The sequence below is a fragment of the Mobula birostris genome, chromosome 12 (assembly GCF_030028105.1).
Source record: "Mobula birostris isolate sMobBir1 chromosome 12, sMobBir1.hap1, whole genome shotgun sequence".
NCBI lineage: Eukaryota > Metazoa > Chordata > Chondrichthyes > Myliobatiformes > Myliobatidae > Mobula > Mobula birostris.
In genome coordinates, this window is record NC_092381.1 from 51,859,999 (window position 1) to 51,882,556 (window position 22,558).

The following is a 22,558-nucleotide window of genomic DNA, read 5'->3' on the forward strand; positions in this document are numbered from 1 at the left end:
ATAAGAAGTGTATCCACTAGTTGTCAATGAAAAGGGAGTTGGTGAAGAAAGGCATCATCAATTGACCAACAACTGAGAATATACTGGCATAGAAGGAAAAAATATTTGAATATATGTAACCTATACTGGAAACAAGCAGTATGCATGTGAATGTGTAACTTGATCATGATGTAGAAAATGTTAAAAGCTGAGTGAAACAAAGATGAATATTTTAATGCTTATTTGGTTCCAAAACCATCACATCTGAAGCACTAATAGATATCATTACGTCATTAGTATATCCAGTATATCAATGAAGTAATGATTATGCACTTGTTGATAGATCACAATGCATGGTTCAGTTATTAAGTGGTAACTATTCAAAATACAAAGGTAAAAAATAACATCAAAGGCTTTGTTCTTGCGCCATGTCTTGCTGTGAAAACAAATCGTTCCAAGCCACAACCTTCTAAAGATGACAGAATTTCAAATGTGGTATTTCATAATTCATGATACTGACAAATTGCTCAATCTATTGTGCCAATAAAGGACAGATGCTGAGATAGCTCAAGATAAAAGACTAGAATATCTTGGGAAAAAAAACTATTTGTGAATTGCAGTGACAGCTAAAAGTTGTACTAATCATGGTTGAAAGGATAAAAAGGTCTGGAGTCACTCCATAAGGGAAGAGTCCAAAGTCAAGATAAGGAACAAGATTCTGAAGATGGCATAGGATCAAGGGAGAATCACTAATTTTCTAGAGATTGCATCTGAGGAGTTATGATCTATAAAAGTGAATATACAAGGTTTTAATCATGTGGTAATAAAGTGAGTGAGAATTGAAGTTTCCTCTGATGGATGAAAATTAGACTTTATAGAACATAGAACATAGAATAGTACAGCACAGTACAGGCCCTTCGGCCCACAATGTTGTGCCGTCCCTCAAACCCTGCCTCCCATATAAGCCCCCACCTTAGATTCCTCCATATACCTGTCTAGAAGTCTCTTAAACTTCACTAGTGTATCTGCCTCCACCACTGACTCAGGCAGTGCATTCCACGCACCAACCACTCTCTGAGTAAAAAACCTTCCTCTAATATCCCCCTTGAACTTCCCACCCCTTACCTTAAAGCCATGTCCTCTTGTATTGAGCAGTGGTGCCCTGGGGAAGAGGCGCTGGCTATCCACTCTATCTATTCCTCTTAATATCTTGTACACCTCTATCATGTCTCCTCTCATCCTCCTTCTCTCCAAAGAGTAAAGCCCTAGCTCCCTTAATCTCTGATCATAATGCATACTTTCTAAACCAGGCAGCATCCTGGTAAATCTCCTCTGTACCCTTTCCAATACTCCCACATCCTTCCTATAGTGAGGTGACCAGAACTGGACACAGTACTCCAAGTGTGGCCTAACCAGAGTTTTATAGAGCTGCATCATTACATCGTGACTCTTAAACTCTATCCCTTCACTTATGAAAGCTAACACCCCATAAGCTTTCTTAACTACCCTATCCACCTGTGAGGCAACTTTCAGGGATCTGTGGACATGTACCCCAAGATCCCTCTGCTCCTCCACACCACCAAGTATCCTGCCATTTACTTTGTACTCTGCCTTGGAGTTTGTCCTTCCAAAGCGTACCACCTCACACTTCTCCGGGTTGAACGCCACCTGCCATTTCTCAGCCCACTTCTGCATCCTATCAATGTCTCTCTGCAATCTTTGACAAACCTCTACACTATCTACAACACCACCAACCTTTGTGTCGTCTGCAAACTTGCCAACCCACCCTTCTACCCCCACATCCAGGTCGTTAATAAAAATCACGAAAAGTACGGGTCCCAGAACAGATCCTTGTGGGACACCACTAGTCACAATCCTCCAATCTGAATGTACTCCCTCCACCACGACCCTCTGCCTTCTGCCTTTGTAGAATGCTTGAGTTCCACTGAGTATTTCTTACTGGCTTCCAAATGAAAATGTGTTTTCTTGCATTGAACTTAAATATAACCAATTAAAATGTGTCTTTTTGTAATTAAACAAATATAACTTTATAATGAAAAAAAGTCTGAATCTTGCCGTGGTATCAGTAATAACAATAATGCCAACTCGGATAGGATTTGCTTACAGTTCTTTGCAGCAAATCCAATGCTTAAAGGCAACATTCAGATCAATGCTGGTCATACTGAATGTCAGATCTAGTTTAAAGGGTTGAATACCCTCGTTCAGCTCAATTTTCGAATATATCATTGATTCTTCTACTATGGCATTATAGTTCTGTTTCCTCGCAGAAAAGATTTTTCCAATGTTTTTCTATTCCTTTTAAAACATTTTGTTACAGTTTGATGCTTTTTGATCTTTAACTAAATAATTTATGTTTCTTTTAGAATCTATTTCACATAAAAAGAATATAAACAATACAATACAGATGAAACCTATTTTTGCTGAATTGAATCATCTGAACATATTGAGTGTCAAGCAACTCCTGTGAGGTCTGACAGAAGCCGGCAAATTCCACATGGGGAAATCGGCACAACAGCATCAAGCTTGAGAACTCATTGAAAATAAACCTCTAAAGATTATTGACCGAGTTGGCCAACTGTGCTATTACTGATGGAGATGAAAGATCCAAAGTGATAGGAATTTACACTGTTGCTTCACATTTTATCTGGCAAACAGGGTGATGATTGGTTAAGTTGAAAACCTATTATGAACATCTGCTGATCTCTTAGCCTTGTTAAATGGGTTTCTGTCAATCACAGACAAAATCTTAGCATTCAGTGAAAAGCATTATATTATATTCATTGCAAAGTTAATTTATGTTAAAATGTTAGCTTTTCATAAAACAGTGTCAACACATGACAATTCTTCAGAAATAAATGATAATACGGCGGCTGACTGGTAAAATGTTAGTCTTTATAATACAATTTAAACATTTACGTATCTCTAACGTACTTGGAGAAGTGAAACAATGCCCCAAACGTATAACAACTCTCTTGTCTATTTTGAAGAAAAATGAATGGAAATGCAGCCGATGTTGCAGCGAGACTGTAACATGGACCACTACTTTGAGATCCGAAGGAAAGAGGGAGGAATTGCACCTAGAGTGTGACAAGGCTCATGAGTGCTGGATCCAGCCTGCTGCACATGGTTCCTGACATCTTGTATAGACTGAGGATGGAGGATCTCACAGACGTTCTGCAACCTACGTTGCTGCAACTAAATCTCAAATGACTTACTATTGAAGGCTGACAAGTCCAACAACCGCCCCACTCCCCGGCAACTGCCTTTGGCCCCCCATCCTTTGTTAATAAGCAAACCGCATAGGTTTTGCCTCAAAGTGCAAGACCTTCAACAGCTTTTATAAGTCTGATAACCAGAAACATTTAAAAACTATTAAGTTAATTAAAGCCACATTACATGAAATGTAATAACAACATTAAAGCACAATAAGATAATTAAATATGTAACTTAACTTGGTGAATAACTCATAGGTTAAGAATCCAGTCCTGCAGCAGGTGTAACCTGACAAAGGAGAAATGAAGGGACTCCCCCACATAATACCCCACTATACTGAGTCCCACTGCCAGACTCCACATGGACTCAAGGGGAAGAGTATAGCGAGAAAGCCAGACATATCTATCATTCCGAATATTTCAGACTTACAGCCTAAGTCCTGGAACACACCTCACGTGGTTGAATGTTGCTAATTCCAAACAAGTAGACTCAAAAACTCAAAGAAGAATCAGAGGAGGATGACAATGAGAGGTGCACTGCTGATTTCCCTCAGCAGCCATTTCAGACTCTCATGAACAATGTTTTTAAATCAGGTCATCTGCCCATTCAGTTTAGTGAAGAATGACTGTTATAATCAGGGAGAATGGGGCAACAAAGAAAAAGTCTGCGTTTCATTTTTTTATCATAAATTTTCAAATATATGATGCTGATGTGAATGAGTCCCTATCAAAAATTACCTGCTACATGTTCCACCTGAACAAAAAAGATTTACCAGACACAAAGATCCTGCTTCTTTAAAAATCCATTTTATTTAGCTTGTCATGTCAACATTGGTTTAATGAAAAGGCCAGTTGATCCCAAAGGTCCAGCAACAAATTGTTCTTGATGTGCTAATCAGTGCTATTAAATATCTGATAGAAATAATAAGGCATCTTGAGGTCTGGTTAGAGCCAGTGTCTGTTATATAAGCTGTTTTTATTACTGATTGATTATTTCAATTCAGTATATGACCGCCATCCAGGGCCCCAGACAGTCCTTCCAGGTGAGGCGACACTTCACCTGTGAGACGACTGGGGTGATATACTGCGTCCGGTGCTCCCAATTTGGCCTTCTATATATTGGCGAGACCCGGCGCAGACTGGGAGATCGTTTTGCTGAACATCTACGCTCTGTCCGCCAGAGAAAGCAGGATCTCCCAGTGGTCACACATTTTAATTCCACATCCCATTCCCATTCTGACATGTCTATCCACGGCCTCCTCTACTGTAAAGATGAAACCACACTCAGGTTGGAGGAACAACACCTCATATTCCATCTGGGTAGCCTCCAACCTGATGGCATGAACACTGACTTCTCTAACTTCCGCTAATGCCCCACCTCCCCCTCGTACCCCATCCGTTATTTATATACACACATTCTTTCTCTCACTCTCCTTTTTCTCCCTCTGTCCCTCTTGCCCATCCTCTGGGCTCCCCCCCCCCACTTTTTCCTTCTCCCTGGGCCTCCTGTCCCATAATCCTCTCATACCCCTTTTGTCAATCACCTGTCCAGTTCTTGGCTCCATCACTTCCCCTCCTGTCTTCTCCTATCATTTTGGATCTTCCCCCTCCCCTTCCCACTTTCAAATCTCTTACTAGCTCTTCCTTCAGTTAGTCCTGACGATGGGTCCCAGCCTGAAATGTCGACTGTACCTCTTCCTAGAGATGCTGCCTGACCTGCTGCGTTCACCAGCAACTTTGATGTGTGTTGCTCTGATTTGCATGCTAATTTATTCCAATACCTTTCACTGTACAAAAGAAATGCAACACTTCATGGTCCAATATTATTGTTTTCAGTTCATTCTTTGCAAAACCCTGAATAGGGCAACTTGTTCTATGTTTTATGTTCATTAGTGTCCCCTAATGTACATCGTGTACTTTGTCCTCAGGGCCCACCTTTGACAGCTCAGAAAATGAGCAGCAATAAATTACTTTTCTGTGAAACAGGTCACAATGTTGTCTAATCTTCCCAGACCAGATCACCACACACATGGAATTCAATCAGAGGTCACTGAACAGTTACAGGAACTGTGATATTTTACCTCTCTTTTACACAATGTTATAACAAAACAATCTGATGAATATACAATTAACTGTAGTGTTACAGGACACCACAAAGCACAGAAAAGGCACTCCAGTATGCTGGTTACAATATCTTTCATATTGAGCTTTCACCTTCTTGGCCCTGTTTTTGGGTAGTAGAAACACTAAGGGCCTGATATCTCTCTGGTAGGAGCAAAAAAAAATTTACTAGAAAAGTTAGTGTCCAGTCAACACACCGTACAATATTGATAGGGTGCAGTGAAACACAAATAACAGAATTGAGCAATTTTTAGATAATACTTTGAATTTGGATGAGCTATATCTATAGACAAAGCTTTGAGGTGATGAAAATGTGGTGAAGTTAACAGATGAGAATCCAAAGTACTCATGAAATGAGTTTGAATAAAAGTATGGATACGAGGTAGTTTAAATTAATTTAAATCTAAAATACAAAGCTAGCATGACTAATGAAGACTATGAAACTACTGGACTGTTGTAAGACCCAGCCAATTCACTAATATCCTTCAGGAAAGGAAATTTTACATCTTTAATCAGACTGGCCTAAATTTAACTCCAGACCAACAACTCGCCTGAGATGGCTTGCTAAGTCTCTCAGTCAAAATAGATATTTGAGAAATTTTGTCCTTGCCAGCACCACCTATATCCCATAAATGAATAAATTTTAAAAACCTGCAATCAACATGAAACTGTCCATTCATGCTTTTCCCTTCATAAAGTGCTTTTTCAATGTACGAATACTATATATCTGTGAGTTACTGCTATTTTTGTTCAGTTACAAGAAGTATCTAGACTTTGACTGATACTTAGCATCTGGCAAAGGTGATGGGATCAACCACAAATGATATTGGATGAGGGAGGAAGATGGAAGGGGTTGTGCACAAAATGCACAAATGGAAAATTAACAAGGTTAAATATTCCATCTATGTCGGTTTGAACGAAGTGTAAGAAATCATGAGGTCTTTTATTGCTTTTATAGTTGTTCCTAGCTGGGCAAATTTCAACAAAGGTTATAAACTCCAAAATTTTAACTCTTCCATGTCAGGCATTATATGTTAAATGCTGGCAGGCCAGCACGCTATTATTAATATTTTCTGTTTTCTGGGAACCAAGGACCTGGGAGTAGTTGATATGCTCAACTCAAGGCAATAATTGAATTCAGCTCCCAAAAGAACAGAAAATGTGAAGAAATATTCTAGCTGTTTCTATCTCATGAAAATATCCATCTCTCAAATGGAAGAAAGCCATTTGTGAGATCCAAGTGCATGAAGACCTTAAGACCAGAAAGGCCACTAGGCCCATCAAGTTTGCTCTGCCATCCTATCATGGCTGATTTATTATCCCTCCTAACATTATTCTCTTGCCTCGTAACCTTTGATGCCCTGACTAATAAAGAACAAATTAACCTCCGCTTTAAATATACTCAATGACTTGGCCTCCACAGCCATCCATGGCAAAGAACTCTACATATTCACCACCCTCTGGCTAAAGAAATTACTCCTCATCTCTGATCTAAATTGATGCCCCTCAATTCTGAGGCCGTGCTTTTTGGTACTAGACTCACCCACTATAGGAAACATCCTCTCCACATCCACTCTATCTAGGCCTTTCAATATTTGATAGGTTTCAAAGAGTATCCCCCCCCAATTCTTCCAAACTCCAGCGAGTATAGGCCCAGAGTCATCAAACACTCCTCATATGTTAACCCTTTAAGAATCAGAATCAGAATCACTTTATTGCCAATATGTGAAACATAGCAGAATTGATTGTGGTTCAATGCCAAGCATAAAACACAGGACAACACCATAACAGACAACACAATAGCAACCGCCAACAATTTACAAGACAATAGTGCAAACAGCCATGAGCAATCAGCAACTAGCAGAATGGTCACAAATGCAAACATCAATAATCGTCTTAAACAAATGTGAATGCATAAGCAGGCTCAATAATTATCAACAGAACAAGGATGTCAGGAAAGACAATTTAAGGGATGTTGTGCAGAGACAGTGAGGGTATTACACCTGAGTGAGTTTTGTTGAAAAGCTGGATAGCTACGGAATAATAGGCTTCGGAGATGACGTGTGGTCCTGATGGTGATGGATGTGTAGCGTTTCTCTGATGGCAATTTGGTGAAGACTGCTAGAGTGGGTAGAGTCAGCAGTAATTATTCAGCTCTTATCTTTGCTCTGGCGATGAACAGGTCTCTTAATGTCGGTAGCTGACAGCCAATGATCTTCTCTGCTGAGTCGACCACCTGCTGCAACCTGAACTTGGAGAGCGAGGAGGTGGTGGGAACCCAAATGGTGATAGAGCTGGTCACAAAACTCACAAAGCTGGCTGAGTAAAAATTCATCAGGACATGTACTGAGATGTTAAGTTTCCTAAACTGGTGCAGAAACAATAATATCTGCTGGGCTTTCCTCAAGATGAGTGTAACATGGTTGTCCCACTTCAATGCATTGGTAATGGTAGTCCCAGGAAGTGAAATGACTCAGAATGTCCATTAATTTCCAAGGGGGAGGTAGGGTGTAGTCGGCAGAAGGAAATTCTCATTTCCACTGTCTTGTTAGCAGGGTTAGCTTGCTATGGAGCAACTCCAGAACAATTATGTTAAAGACAGCTAAAATCCAAAAGAAAAATCCTCATATAGGTGTTGGGGGAGTCCAAATGTTGAAGAATGTAATGAAGGCTAAAATTAACTGCATCCTCAACTGAGCAATTTTCTCTATAAGCAAACTATAGTGAGTCAAGAAGAAGATCGGTAATGGACTTAAAGTAGGCCAAGGTCTGACATTCAAAGGTTATTATAACTACTGAAGTCAGAGTGACAGGTCTATAATCATAAAATCCAGTGACCTTGCCATTCTTGGAAACTGGAATGATTTTAGCAATTTTAAAGCAATCTGGAATGATGCATAACTGCAGGGAGGTGTTAAGTATCTCAGTGAAGACAGGTGTTAGCTGATCTGCACAGTGCCTTAGAGTACCAGGTGAGATACCATCGGGGCCTGCAGCTTTCCTAATGTTCTCTTTTCCAAATAGTTTGCAAATGTCTTCTTGCTTCACAGATAGAATGGGATGGAGGGAGTAGTCAAGAGGGGGAGGAGGCTGAAGAAGGTGAATGGGGCTGGGGTGAAGGGGGGGGGGGTTGGTGACATTGGAGTGGTTGTGAACGGGAGATGGGTACGGGCTCAGCATACCAGGATCAGAGGAAGTGAGAAGAGATAGTTGATTAATAAGTATCATAATAATAAGTATAAAACTTCAGATTCTGTTGAAGGGGGGGAGCCACAGTGACCGGGTCTCTGGCACTGAGTCTAGTGCTGTGGCTCAGAAGAGCAGAGGGATGAAGAGGACTGCAGTGTTGAGAGGAGCGGAGATGAGGTTCTGTGGGCTCGTTAGAAACACAACGATGGTATGTTGCCTCCCTGGTGCCAGGATCAGGGGTGTCTTGGATTGTGTCAATGGCATTCTAAGGGGCAAGCGTGAGCAGCCAGAAGTCTTGGCACACATTGGCATTAATAGCATAGGAAGACAAAATGTGGAGGTCCTGAGGAGAGATTTTAGGGAGCTAGGTGGAAAGCTAAGAAAAAGGACCTCTGGGGTAGTGATCTCTGGATTGCTGCCTGTGCCACATGACAATGAGGGTAAAAATAGGATGATTTGGCAGGGTAATACATGGCTAACAAACTGGTGCAAGGGGAAGGGGTTCAAATTTAGAGAACATTGGAATCTCTTCTACAGAAGATATGACCTATACAAAAGGGATGGTTTACACTTGAACCCGAGAGGCAATATCCTTGTGGGCATGTTGGCTAGAGTTGTTTGGGAAGGTTAAAACTAATCTGGCAGGAGGATGGGAATTGGAGTGATAGTGCTTAAGATGAAGTAGTTGGTTTACAAACAGAGGCAATGTGTAGTAAGACTCCTAGCAAGGCTGATGAGAGGGCAAAATTACAGTCAACAAGATGAGTTGCAATGTAAAAGGCAGACAAAATTACAAAGTGTGAATACGGAACTAGAGGCATGAGAGAGGAGTTGTCCAGAATTGGTTGGAAAAGAACACTGGCAGGGATGACGGCAGAGCAGCATTGATGAAGGTAGAGCCGTAGATGTAGTTTATATAGATTTTAGCAAGGTATCCCATGTGAGGCTTATTGAGAAAGTAAGGAGGCATGGGATCCAAGGGGACCATAGCTTTGTGGATCCAGAACTGGCTTGCCCATAGAAGGCAAAGACTGGTTGTAGACGGGTCATATTGTGCATGAAGGCCGGTGACCAGTGGTGTGCCTCAGGGATCTGTTCTGAGACCCCTACTCTTTGTGATTTTTATAAATGATCTGGATGAAGAAGTGGAAGGATGGGTTAGTAAATGTGCTGATGACACAAAGGTTGGGGGTGTTGTGGATAGTGTGGAGGGCTGTCAGAGATTACAACAGGACATTGATAGGATGGAAAACTGGGCTGAGAAGTGGAGGATAGAGTCCAACCCAGATAAGTGTGAACTGGTTCATTTTGGTAGGTCAAATATGATGGCAGAATATAGTATTAATGGCAAGACTCTTGGCAGTGTGGAGGATCAGAGGGATCTTGGGGTCCAAGTCTATAGGACACTCAAAGCTGCTATGCTGGTTGACTCTGTGGTTAAGAAGGCATATGGTGCATTGGCCTTCATCAAACGTGGGATTGACTTTAAGATTCGAGAGGTAATGTTGCAGCTATACAGGACGCTGATGAGACCCCACTTTGAGTACTGTGCTCATTTCTGGTCGCCTCACTACAGGAAGGACATGGAAATCATAGAAAGGGTGCAGAGGAGATTTACAAGGATGTTGCCTGGACTGGGGAGAATGCCTTATAAGAATAGGTTGAGTGAACTTTGCCTTTTCTCCTTGGAGCAACGAAGGATGAGAGGTGACCTGATAGAGGTATTCAAGATAATGACAGGCATTGATTGTGTGGATCGTCAGAGGCTTTTCCCCAGGGCTGAAATGGCTAGCACAAGAGGGCATAGTTTTAATGCACTTGGAAGTAGGTGCAGAGGAGATGTCAGGGGTAAGTTTTTTTATGCAGAGAGTAGTCAGTGCATGGAACGGGCTGCTGGTGGCGGCGGTGGATCCAGAAATGATAGGGTCTTTTAAGGGACTCCTGGATGGAGATTAGAAAAATAGAGGGCTATGGCTAAAGCCTAGGTAGTTCTAAGGTAGGGACATGTTCAGCACAGCTTTGTGGGCTGAAAGGCCTGTATTGTGCTGTAGGTTTTCCATGTTTGTACGTTTGGCAGGAATTTCTGGAATTTGGAAGTCACAAGATACGTACAGTGGTGCTAGAAAGTTTGTGAACCCTGTAGAATTTTCTCTATTTCTGCATAAATATGACCTAAAATGTGATCAGATCTTCATTTAAACCCTAAAACTAAATAAAGAGAACCCAATTAAATAAATAACACAAAAACATTTTACTTGTTCATTTTTTATTGAGAAAAATTATCCAATATTACATGCATTTGTTGGACAAAGTATGTGAACCTTTGCTTTCAATGACTTCTACCAAATATTTTCTGGTAACTGTTGATCAGTCTTGCACATCACCTTGGAGGAATTTTAGGCCGCTCCTCCTTACAAAACTGCTTCAACTCTGGGATGTTGGTGGGCTTCTTTGCATGAACTGCTTGCTTCAGATTCTTCTACAACATTTCTATAGGATTAAGATCAGGACTTTGACTTCGCCATTCCAAAACACTAATTTTCTTCTTTTTACACCATTCTGTTGTTGATTTACTCTTGTCTTTCGGATCACTGTCCTGTTGCCTTATCTGACTTCTATTAAGCTTTAGATGACAGACTGCTACCCTGACGTTCTCCTGTAAAATGTCTTGATACAATGTTGAATTCATTGTTCCCTCAATGACTGCAAGCTATCCAGGCCCCGAGGCAGCAAAGCAGCCCCAAACCATGATGCTCCTTATACCACGCTTCACAATTGGGATAGGTTTTGGTGGTGGTGCGCAGTGCCCTTTATCCTCCAAACATAGTGAAGTGCATTCTTCCAAAAAGTTCAACTTTCGTCTCATCTGTCCACAGAACACTGTCCCAGAAGCATTGTAGAACATCCAGGTGGTCTTTTGCAAACTTGAGATATGCAGTGATTTTTTTTTTGGAGGGCTGTGGTTTCCTCCATGGTGTCCTTCCATGAACACCATTCTTGTTCAGTGTTTTTCTTATAGTGGACACATGAACAAAGACTTCAGCAAGTTCTGGAGATCTCTGCAGGTCCTTTGCTGTTACCCTTGGGTTCTTTTTCATCTCCTTCAGCATTGCACATGGTGCTCTTGGTGTGATCTTTGCAGGATTCCCACTCCTGGGGACAGTAGTACTGAGATTCCTCCATTTGTAGACGATTTCTCTTATTGTGGACTAATGAACACTCAGGTCTTTAGAAATGCTTTTGTAGCCTTTTCTAGCTTGATGCATCTTTACAATTCTTCTAAAGTCCTCTGAAAGATGCTTTGATTGAGGTAAGCTGCACATAAACTGATCTTTCTTGAGAAGAGCAGGCTCTGTCAGTAACTTGACTGTGTCTTTTTTTATAGGGTGGGGTACCTCTATAACCAATACTTCCAATCTCATCTTATTGATTGGAACATCTGACTCCAAGTAGCTTTTGTAGAAAGCATGACCCCAGAGGTACACATACTTTTTCCAACACATACATGTAATATTGGATCAATATTTTTCAATAAATAAATGAACAAAAATAATGTTTTTGTGTTATTTATTTAATTGAATTCTCTTTATCTAGTTTTCAGACTTATGTGAAGATTTGATCACATTTTAGGTCATATTTAATGCAGAAATAGATTGAATTCTACAGGCTTCACAACCTTTCTAGCATCACTGCACATCACAAAGAGAAAGAAGAATTCTAAAGGCAAGGTGACATAACCATGGCTAACAAGGGAAATCAAAGCCAACATAAAAACCAAAGAGAGGGCATATAATAGAGCAAAAATTAGTGGGAAGTTAGAGGACTGGGAAGCTTTTAAATATCAACAGAAAGCAACTAAGAAGGTAAAGGTGGAATATGAAAGTAAGCTAGCCAAGAACATTAAAGAGGATACCAAATGTTTCTTCAAATATATAAAGTATGAAAAGAGAAGCCAGAATGGATATTGGACTGCTGAAAAATGATGGAGAGTTAGTAATAGGGAACAAGGAAATGGTAGATGAACTGAGTAAGTATTTTGCATCAGTCTTCACTGTGAAAGACACACACAGTATAGTGGAATTTCCAGATGTCAGGGGTCATGAAGTGTGTGGTTACCATTGCTAGAATTCTTGGGAAAATGAAAGGTCTGAAAGTAGATAAGTCACCGGGACTGGATGATGTACACCCCAGGGTTCTGAAAAGTGGCTGAGGAGATTGTGGAAGCATTAGTAATGATTTCTCAAGAATCACTAGATTCTGGAATGGTTCCAGGAGACTGGAAAATTGCAAATGTTACTTCACTCTTCAAGAAGGGAGAGAGGCAGAAGGAAGGAAATTATCAACCAGTTATTCTGACCTCAGTGGTTGGGAAGATATTAGAGTTGATTGTTAAGGATGTGGTTTTGGGGTAGTTGGAGGCACATGATAAAATAGGCTGTAGTCAGCATGGTTTCCTCAAGGGAAAATTTTGCCTGACAAATCTGTTGGAATTCTTCGTAGAAGTGACAAGCAGGATAGACAGTTGATGTTGTGTACTTGGATTTTCAGAAGGCCTTTGACAAGGTGCCACAGATGAGGTTGCTTAACAAGCTATCAGCCCACAGTATTACAGGAAAGATTCTAGCATGGATAAAGCAGTGGCTTATTGTCCAAAGGCAAAGAGTGGGAATAAAGGGAGCCGTCTGTGGGTTGACTTCTGGTGCCTAGCGTTGTTATACAGGGGTCTGTGTTGGGACCGATTCTGTTTATGTTTTATGTCAACATTTTGGATGATAGAATTGGAATTGATGGCTTTGTTGCAGAGTTTGCAGACAATATGAAAACAGGTGCATGGGCAGATAGTTTTGATGAAATAAGGGAGGCTGCAGAAGGACTTGGCCAGATTAAGAGAACGGGCAATGAAGTGCCAGATTGAATACAGTGTCAGGAAGTGTATAGTCATGTACTTCGGTAGAAGAAATGAAAGGGTTGACAATTTTCTAAATGGACAGAAAATACAAAAATCTGAGGCACAAAGCGATTTGTTAGACCTTGTGCAGAATTCCCTAAAGGTTAATTTGTGGTTTGAATCCGTGATGAGGAAGGCACATGCGATGTCATTTCAAGAGGACAACAATATAACAGCAAGAGTGTAATGTTGAGACTTTATAAAGCACTGATGAGGCCTCACTTGGAGCTTACCTAAGAAAAGATGTACGTAAGGTACATGAAAATGATTTCAAGATTGAATGGCTTGTCATATGAAGACTGTTTGATGGCTCTGGGCCTGTATTCACTGGAATTCAGAAGAATGAGAATGACCTAATTGAAACCTATCGAATGGTGAAGGACCTAGATAGGGTAAATGTGGAGAAGATGTTTCCAATGTTGGCCGTGTCTAAGACCAGAGGACACGATGGCAGAATAGAGGGGCATCCTTTTAGAACAGAGATGAGGAGGAATTTCTTCAGCCAGAGGGTAGTGAATCTGTGGAATTCTTTGCCACCGGCAGCTGTGGAGTCCAAGTCTTTATGTATATTTAAGGCAGAGGTTGATAGATTCTTGATTGGTCACAGCATTAAGCGATATGGGGTAAGCATGAGATTGAGAATGAGAATAAAACTGGATATGCCATGATGAAATGGCAAAGCAGACTCGATGGGTCAAATGACTTAATTCTGCTCCTATATCTTATGGTTTTATTATCCTTATCAAATTGGCAATAAAACTGATAGAGCTGATTGTCTAAGGTGAGGGAAGGGGAGAATTGGGAGCGCTTCTATTTGAAGTTGGTAAGACTTTGCAGGGAACTCCACACTACCTCAGATATTGTTGCTGAAGTATCTTCCCAGCTGATCCTTGTGTGGCTTTTGCCACTTTCAGAACTTCATTAAACTGCTATTTTGCAAAATTGTATTCCTCTCAGTTTCCAGAATTGCAGGCTTGATCCTTTACAGATCTGAGAGTCCTCAGCTCCTTGTTGAACCACAGCTTGTTGCTGTTATTATACCTCATAATGATATTTTTAGGAAGCCACACTTCTTCACAGGATGTTATAGTGTCATTCCTGGAATCGTCCTCATGAACTACCTCTGAACCCTCTCCAATGTCAGCACATCTTTTCTTAGATTAGGGGCCCAAAGCTGCTCAGAGGACTCCAAGTACCATTTGTCCAATGCCTGACAAAGCCACAGCATCACATCCCTGCTCTTATATTCTCACCCCCTGAAATGAATGCTAACATTGTATTTGCCTTCCTTAGCATTGACTCAACTTCCAAGTGAAATCTTATGGAATCCTGCACAAGGACTTCAAAGTCCCTTTAAACCTCTGATTTTTAAAATTTTATCCCCAACTAGAAAATAGTCTCTGCTTTTATTCCCTCTACCAAAGTGCAAGCCATACACTTCCCTACACTATATTCCAGTGCTACCTCTTTCCCATTCTCCAAATACGTCCAAGTCTTTCTGGAGTCTCACTGTTTCTTCAACTCCACCTGCCCCTCCACCTATCTTTGTATTGTCTGTAAACCTGGACACAAAGCCATCAATTCCATCATCCAAATCACTGACATATAACATGACAAGAAGAGGGGCCAATACCAATTCTTGCTGAACTTCATTAGTCACCGGCAACCAACCCAGAATAGGCTCCCTTTATTCCCACTCTTTGCTTCCTGCCAATCAGCCAATGCTCTATCCATGCTACTATCTTTCCTGTAATACCATGTACTCTTATCTTGTTAAGCAGCCTCTTGTGCAACACCTTGACAAAGGCCTTCAGAAAATCCAAGTAAACAACACACACTGACTGTCCTTTGTCTATCCTGCCTGTTATTTCTTCAAAGAATGCCAACAGATTTTTTCAGGCAAGATTTCCCCTTAAGGAAAACATGCTGACACTGGCCTGCCTTATCATGTGCCTCCAAGTACCCTGAAATTTCATCCTTAATAATAGACTCCAACATCTTCCCAATAACTAAAGTCAGGTTAACTGACCCATATTTTCCTTTTTTATGCTTCCCTCCTTTCTTAAAGGGTAGAGTGATATTTACAATTTTCCACTCATCTGGAACCATTACAGAAACTAGTGATTCTTGAAAGATTATTACTAATGCATTTACAATCTCTTCAGCTACCTCCTCTAGAACCTTGGGTTGGAGTCCATCTGGCCCAGGTGACCTAGCTACCTTCAGACCTTTCAGCTTCCTAAGCATCTTGTCCTTAGTAATAGCAATTACACTCACTTCTGTGCCCTGACACTTTCAAATTTCTGGCATACTGCTTGTGTTTTGCAAAGTGAAGACTGATGCAAAACACTTACAGTATTAAGTTTGTTTGTCATTTCTTTATCTCCTATTACTACCTTCCCAGGGTCATTTTCAACTGGTCGAATATCCACTCTTGCTTCTCTTTTACTCTTTATATATCTAAAAAACACCTTTGGTATCCTCTTTTATATCATTGGCTAGAATGCCTTCATATTTAATTTTTCTCTCTTTATGGCTTTTTCCAGTTACCTTCTGTTGGTTTTTAAAAACTTCCCTTTCCTCTAATGTCCCACTAATCTTGGCTATATTATATGCCCTTTCTTTTGCTGTTATGCTCTTTTTGACTTCCCTTGTTGCCACAGTTGCATCATCTTCCCTTTGAATACTTCTCACCTTTGGAATACATTTATCCTGCAACTTTCGAATTGCTCCCAGATTCTCCTGCCATTGTTGTTCTGCCGATATTCCCGCTACTGTCCTGTTCCAATCAACTTTGGACAGCTTGTCTCTCATGCCTCGGTGATTCCCTTTACTCCACTATACTACTGATACATCTGACTTTATCTTCTCCCTCCCAAACTGCTGGGTTAATTCTATCATATTATCATTGTTGCTTCCTAAGCATTCCTTTACTTTAAGCTCCCTAATCAATTCTGGTTCCGTACACAACACCCAATCCAGAATTGTTTTTCCCCTAGTTGTCTCAACTAGATGGCTCTAAAAGCCATGTCCTAGGCTTTCTACAAATTCCCTGTCTTGGGATCCAGCACCAACCTGACCTTCACAATCTCTCTGCTTGAAATCTGCCATGCTTATTGTAACACTGCCCTTATTACACGCCTTTTCTATTTCCCATTGAAATTTATGTCCCACATCCTAGTTACTGCTTGGGAACCTGTATATAACTCCAATCAGGGTCTTTTTACTCTTGCAGTTTCTTAACTCTACCCACAAGGGTTCTACATCTTCTGATCCTCTTTCTAAGGATTTGATTTTGTTTTCTACCCAAGAGCCACCCCGCCCCAACTGCCTACTTGCTTGTTCTTTCAATACAAGGTGTTTCCTTGCATGTTAAGCTCCCAACTATGATCTTCTTTGAGCCACAACTTAGTGATGCTCAGTACATCATACGTGACAATCCTTAACTGTGCTACAAGACCATCTACCTTCATCTGCATACTGTATGCATTCAAATATAACACCTTCAGTGTTGTATTCATTACCTTTTTGATTTTCCTCCCATGTTATACTTGAGTTCATCCCACTGACTGGAGTTTTGCCCTATCATCTGCCTGTCCTTCATCACAGTCTCACTACAGACTGCATTGACTTATATACCAATTGCCCCATCCTCAGCCCTATGTCTCCAGGTCCTATCCCCTTGCTAAATTACTTAAAACCATCTCCAACAGTTCAAGCAAACCTGCCCGCAAGAATATTGACCCTCCTTGAGTTCAGCTTAACCTATCCTTTTTGTACATCATACCATCTCCAGAAGAGATCCCAATAATCCAGGTATCTGAAACCCTGCCCCCTGCACCAGTTCCTCATCCTATACCTGCCCTGACTAGCACACGTTACTGGGAGTAATCCAGAAATTACTACCTTGGAGGTCCTGCTCTCCAGCATTTTCGCTAACTCTATTCTCACTGCGCAGGACCTCTTCCCCCTATCTACCTAAGTCATTGGTGCCAATCTGTATCATGACCTATGGCTGCTCACCCTTCCTCTTGAGAATCTTCTGAAGCTACTTTGCAATATCTTGGACCCTAGCTGCTAGAAAGCAATATACCATGCTGGCTTCTCTTTCGTGGCCACAGAATCTGCTGGCCATCCACCTCACTATCAATTCTATTATCACTGTCACTCTGCCTGACTTTACCCTTCCCTGCCAAGCCTCAGAGCCAGCCATAGTGCTATTGGTCTGGCTGCTGCTGCTATACCCTTGCTGGTCAACCCTCAGCAGTATCCAAAGGGGTATATCTGTTGCTGAGGGGAATGACCACAGGGGCACTCTGCTCAGACTGCTTACTCCACTTACTTCTCCTGGCGGTCACCCATCCACTATTTGAAGCCTGCACTCTGGGTGTGACCACCTCAGAAAATGCCTCATCTTTAAGGTTTTCAGCCTCCTAGATGGTCCTGAGTACATCCAGTTCCAGCTTCTTGATCTGAAGTTATGTGCACATGTAGTTATCAGGTAGGCCACTAAATACCCTGAAATTGCCCATCTCTCAGGAGGAGCATTCTACTGCTTGGACTACCTTACTGCCTTCACTTGTTATAACTTCTCAAACTTAAGTTTTAGACTGCGCCTGCTCTCACTGAAGCCTGTTGAGCCAAAGCCTGACCACTCGAACCCATATCTTTGCACTGTGTCTCAACAAAAAATAAGCACATTCAGGAGATTTTGGCTATTACTGAGAGTTTTTTTTTAATGGTTAATGTTTCAGGTTGAGGAACAAAAAGATCATCAGATCAGCTTATGTTGCCAGAATAGGCAGCAGCTTCTCTGCTGTAAGTGAATGGATACCAATTCTATTTTGGGGGGTAAATGATATTCAAGATCATTGGTGAGATTCAGTAAGAGCTAAGCAAAAATAATTTCCACACAAAAGCTCTGTCCAAATGATCTCAAAAGGTGTATCAAACATTCATGATGCTCAAGTTAAAATAACAAGAATATTCCTGGAAAAACTGTTTTACTCTGTGACTAGATCAACATATTTGGTACTAGCAGTTACATTCCTGATAAACCTATTCAGAATAGAGTTAAATATTTGGTAAACATAGTGCAGTGGAGAAGTAATTTTAAACCCAAAGTTGCTGCACTATAGAATTAACTAAGAATGGAGGTTACACTGCTGATTTCATGCACATTGAGGGAAGTATGCTGCAATAGCAATCCAAGCTTGTTTGCCCTGCTACAGTCTACATTTCTCACAGGCACAGGTGTGGTCTCATTTAGATCTGGTTGACACTTGAAGCAGCAGCTACAGCTTCTGATTGCTAGAAATTGATTTCTGTCACATCTACCACTTTGTTGCATGAGGTGTGAGGTGAAATTGGAGTCTGCCAGCGCTGTTGGTGGAAGAAGGGTTGCTGGATTTTCTGACGTCTGGAAATTATGCTGAAAGCAGGTGATAACAAAAAAGCATGCCATATTTGGCTTTTTAGGACAATCAGGGGACCAGATATCGTGACTACGGTCTGAAAAAACTATTCTTAGCCAAACATTCTTCAGTTCTTTTGTTAACGATTTTTCCTTCTGCTGCCTTTTGCTGTCAGTATGAGCATTTAGTTTTAAGTTGCATTGTCCTCTGATGGAGCACATTCAGAAGTAGTCTAGCAAGTAGAGGCATTATTGGCAGCATATACATGCTGGTTAACAAATATACCAATTAAGACAACCCTCAGTCAACTCCATTTAATCTTCAGTGGAACACGTTGCAACCATCTCTCTCAGAAGTGTAACTAGATTAGCCACATCAATACTGTAGCTGCACAGAGATCAGGTAGCTCCACTGTAAAGTAGCTGAACATACACGACTGACTGGACAGGATAAATAGCCCAGAATTCTTCAGACTCTTTGTCATATGTATTTCTCTGACATCAAAGGCATGACTTTAATGTCTGTAGGCAGGGCTAATTAAGTAATGGAGGAAGTTTGGAAGTCTATCATCAGGAAATGGCAATATTCCATGACTATCTTCTTGCTGATGTATAAGTGGCACAGACACAGCTCCTGTGTCTTGTCCAGGAAACTATCATTTTCTAAAAAGCTGGGCTTGTGTCAGTGCCAAGCCTACACTCCAGGTGCAGCTCTCTCTTCTACCTAGGTATCTACTTCATTAACATGCCCTGAGGACATATTTAAAGAATGCCCATTCTATTCAAAGACTACTGTTGCCAAACTCAGGTAAACTATCAGGTTCGAATGGGTGCAAAGATAAAAGATGAAATAATATGGAACTGACACAAACAATACTGAAGTATTACTAGTAGATAGGATTAATGCAAATCTGTAGGCATTTTACAGATTTTTTTAAGACAAAAGTAAAACCAGGCAAACAGTAGGGGCTACTACGGACATCCGAGGCAAATTGTGCATGCAGTCAGAAGGTATGTGAGGTCCTAAATGAATACTTTTCATTCAAATTGAGAAAGAAAATGAATCTTATCATTGGAAATTCAGTGAGGGAAAAGTGAGTTTTTTTTTGTTGAAGTCTCTATAGATAAAAAAATAAGTACTCAAAGCCTTGGCGGGTTAAAGATGGATAAATCCCCAGGAGTTGATGGGATTTATCCCATGCTGTTATGGGAGACAAGGTCAAAGACTGATGCAGCTTTGGAGAGATTTTTAAAATCTTCTTTGGCCATAAGTGAGGTATCTGATGATTGGAAAGTGGCACAGGATTCCTCTTTTCAAGAAAGGCAGCAGGGAAAGCCTTGTAATTGCAGACCTAGAAACTAAAACACCTGATTTTCCACAGGGATCAGTGCTGGGATTCTTGCTGCTTATATTAAGTGAATACTATGAATGATTTGAACGAGTCAGAACAGTATAGCTCAGGAGCAGGCCACAGTGAACAATGCATGTCAATATAACTTTTTTTTAAAAAGTAAAGGCATATAGTTAGTGACTGAGATATTTGAACTAAAACAAGATCTAAAATTTCATCTGTATGTCCACCACAAATGTATAACCTAACTACAGGACTGGAAATAGTCTCAGTACCAGAGGCAGTGGTAACTATGTCTGTTCAGACCCATCCCATCAGCAATTCTGACATTTTAAACCCTTTAGGGCAGGGGTTCCCAACTGCTTTATGCCATTGAGCCTTACCCTTAACGAGGGGTCCGTGGACCCTAGGTTGGAAACTGCTGCTTTAGGGTCATATCTGTTAAAAGAAGATGGTTTCACTTACTTTGTGACACTCTCACCAGCTCAGCAACACTGAACACGCCTGATGTAACAAAGCTGTCCTGGAAGCCCAAATGCCCTGCAAAATAAGAGCAAAAAGAACAGTAAGCTGCTATACAACACATACTTAAACGGTGCTTCACAATAAAGTGTGGCCACCTTTAATTTAAAGAACAAAATGTGGATTGTTATTAAAAGTGACCCCACTTTCAATAAACCAAATAAAATGCATAACCCAGTCAAATACATGATTTAATGAAGGGAGACACTGCTTTAAAAGAAAATGGTCTAGAAACAGAACAATGATTCCTAAAGTGGGTTAATTAAAACAATCTTGTGAGATCAAACACAAAAAGATAATCACTGTTAAATGTTCTCCAAAATTACAGCTCCATGTTGAGATCTTTTTTAAATAAGGAAGATCTCCGCAACACTTTCCCCATTGTTTTCCTGAAAGAAGTTTTAAAGTTAATAATATTTATTAACTGATGATATTAGCATGATGTATATATAACCTCTGATTCATTCATGTTTTTCAAGATAAGTTGGTTACTTGTAGGTTCCTAAATTTCCCTGGCTGCAAAACTGTTTTATTTCTGCAGGAGAGTGATGCAATTCATTACTGCCAGTGGAGTAAAAGACCAAACACCATACATAATGGCCACCCAAATAAATTCCACTCATTTTACGCCTTCACCATAAATTAATGTCCAGTCACTGGGAAAGGAACGTAGGATTGAAGATTATGAAATTCCTGATAGTACAATCAATGTCAATTTGTTCTGTTCCATTTTTTCTTACATTCAGAGTGTTTAAGAAATACAATACTGCATGTTGAAACTTACTATCACAGTTCAACATCTCTTGGCAATGTACTTTAAAAAAATATAAACAAGACTTCATATTTGGTTCAGTGCTTGCATTCATGACTTAGGGTCTGGAGGATGGGGGTTCACAGTCAATGCAAGGAAGTATTGTTTATTACAGCTGACAAAGAATTACTGGGGCTATTTTAAAAACATAAGAAATAGGAGCAGGAGCAGACCATCTGGCCTGTCGAGCCTGCTCCGCCATTCAATAATACCATGGCTGATCTGGCCGTGGACTCATTTCCACCTGCCTGCCTTTTCCCCATAACTCTTAATTCCCCTAATATGCAAAAACTCCTTTTCAACTCATCCACATTTTATAATTACAAGGGAAATTCTTGGAGCACTGTTCACTGCGATACAACAATGATATTACAGATCTTTTCAGCTGTCTGAAATGCTATGATGTGGCCAAACAAGGTTAACAAAACAAAAGTTCAGAAGTCAAACTACATAGGTACTAAATTCCCAAGACAGACCCACCATGATTCCAGTTGCTCAGACCATTACTGAAAAATTATGAAGTCAAAAATCTGCAGATTGAGGTAACAACAGGCACAACAGTATGCCCAATCAAACATTTTTTTTTACAGACAGCCACAAGAGGCAGCTGAAATGCGTAGCAAAACATGAATTGCTGGAGGAACTCAGTAGGTCAGGTAGCATCTGTGGAGGGAAATGGACAGTCAGTGTTTCAGATAGAGATCGTCATCTTTTTAGTTTTGTTTTTAGGTCCCACTTAGTGGATGCTAATAGAGTATTTTGGACTCTTAGCAATAAAGTTGCAGATTCTTCCTGTTCTCCGATAAGTGGATAGTTTTGATTGGAGAGACTCTTCTCTTCCTGGCAATCAATCTAAATACCAATTCACTGGTGCACTGTCCTGAATGCTTTGAGAGTCTTTGAAATTCTCTTCTTCAAAGTATGATGAAAGAACAGTCTGGATATTTCTAAAGCAAAGGTAAACAGATACTTGAGAAGCAAGGGATGAAA

At 40.6% G+C, this 22,558-nt stretch overlaps 1 protein-coding gene across 7 annotated transcripts in view; it reads right to left on the bottom strand.

Annotated features, from left to right (window-relative positions):
- nfia (nuclear factor I/A) overlaps positions 1–22,558 on the bottom strand; it is a 584,092-nt gene that overhangs the window by 206,648 nt on the left and 354,886 nt on the right. For all 7 annotated transcript variants that reach the window (XM_072273792.1, XM_072273797.1, XM_072273794.1 and 4 more), the window contains one exon: positions 20,701–20,775. In XM_072273792.1, coding sequence (XP_072129893.1) covers positions 20,701–20,775 — 75 coding nt within the window. The remainder of the gene's footprint in view (positions 1–20,700; positions 20,776–22,558) is intronic.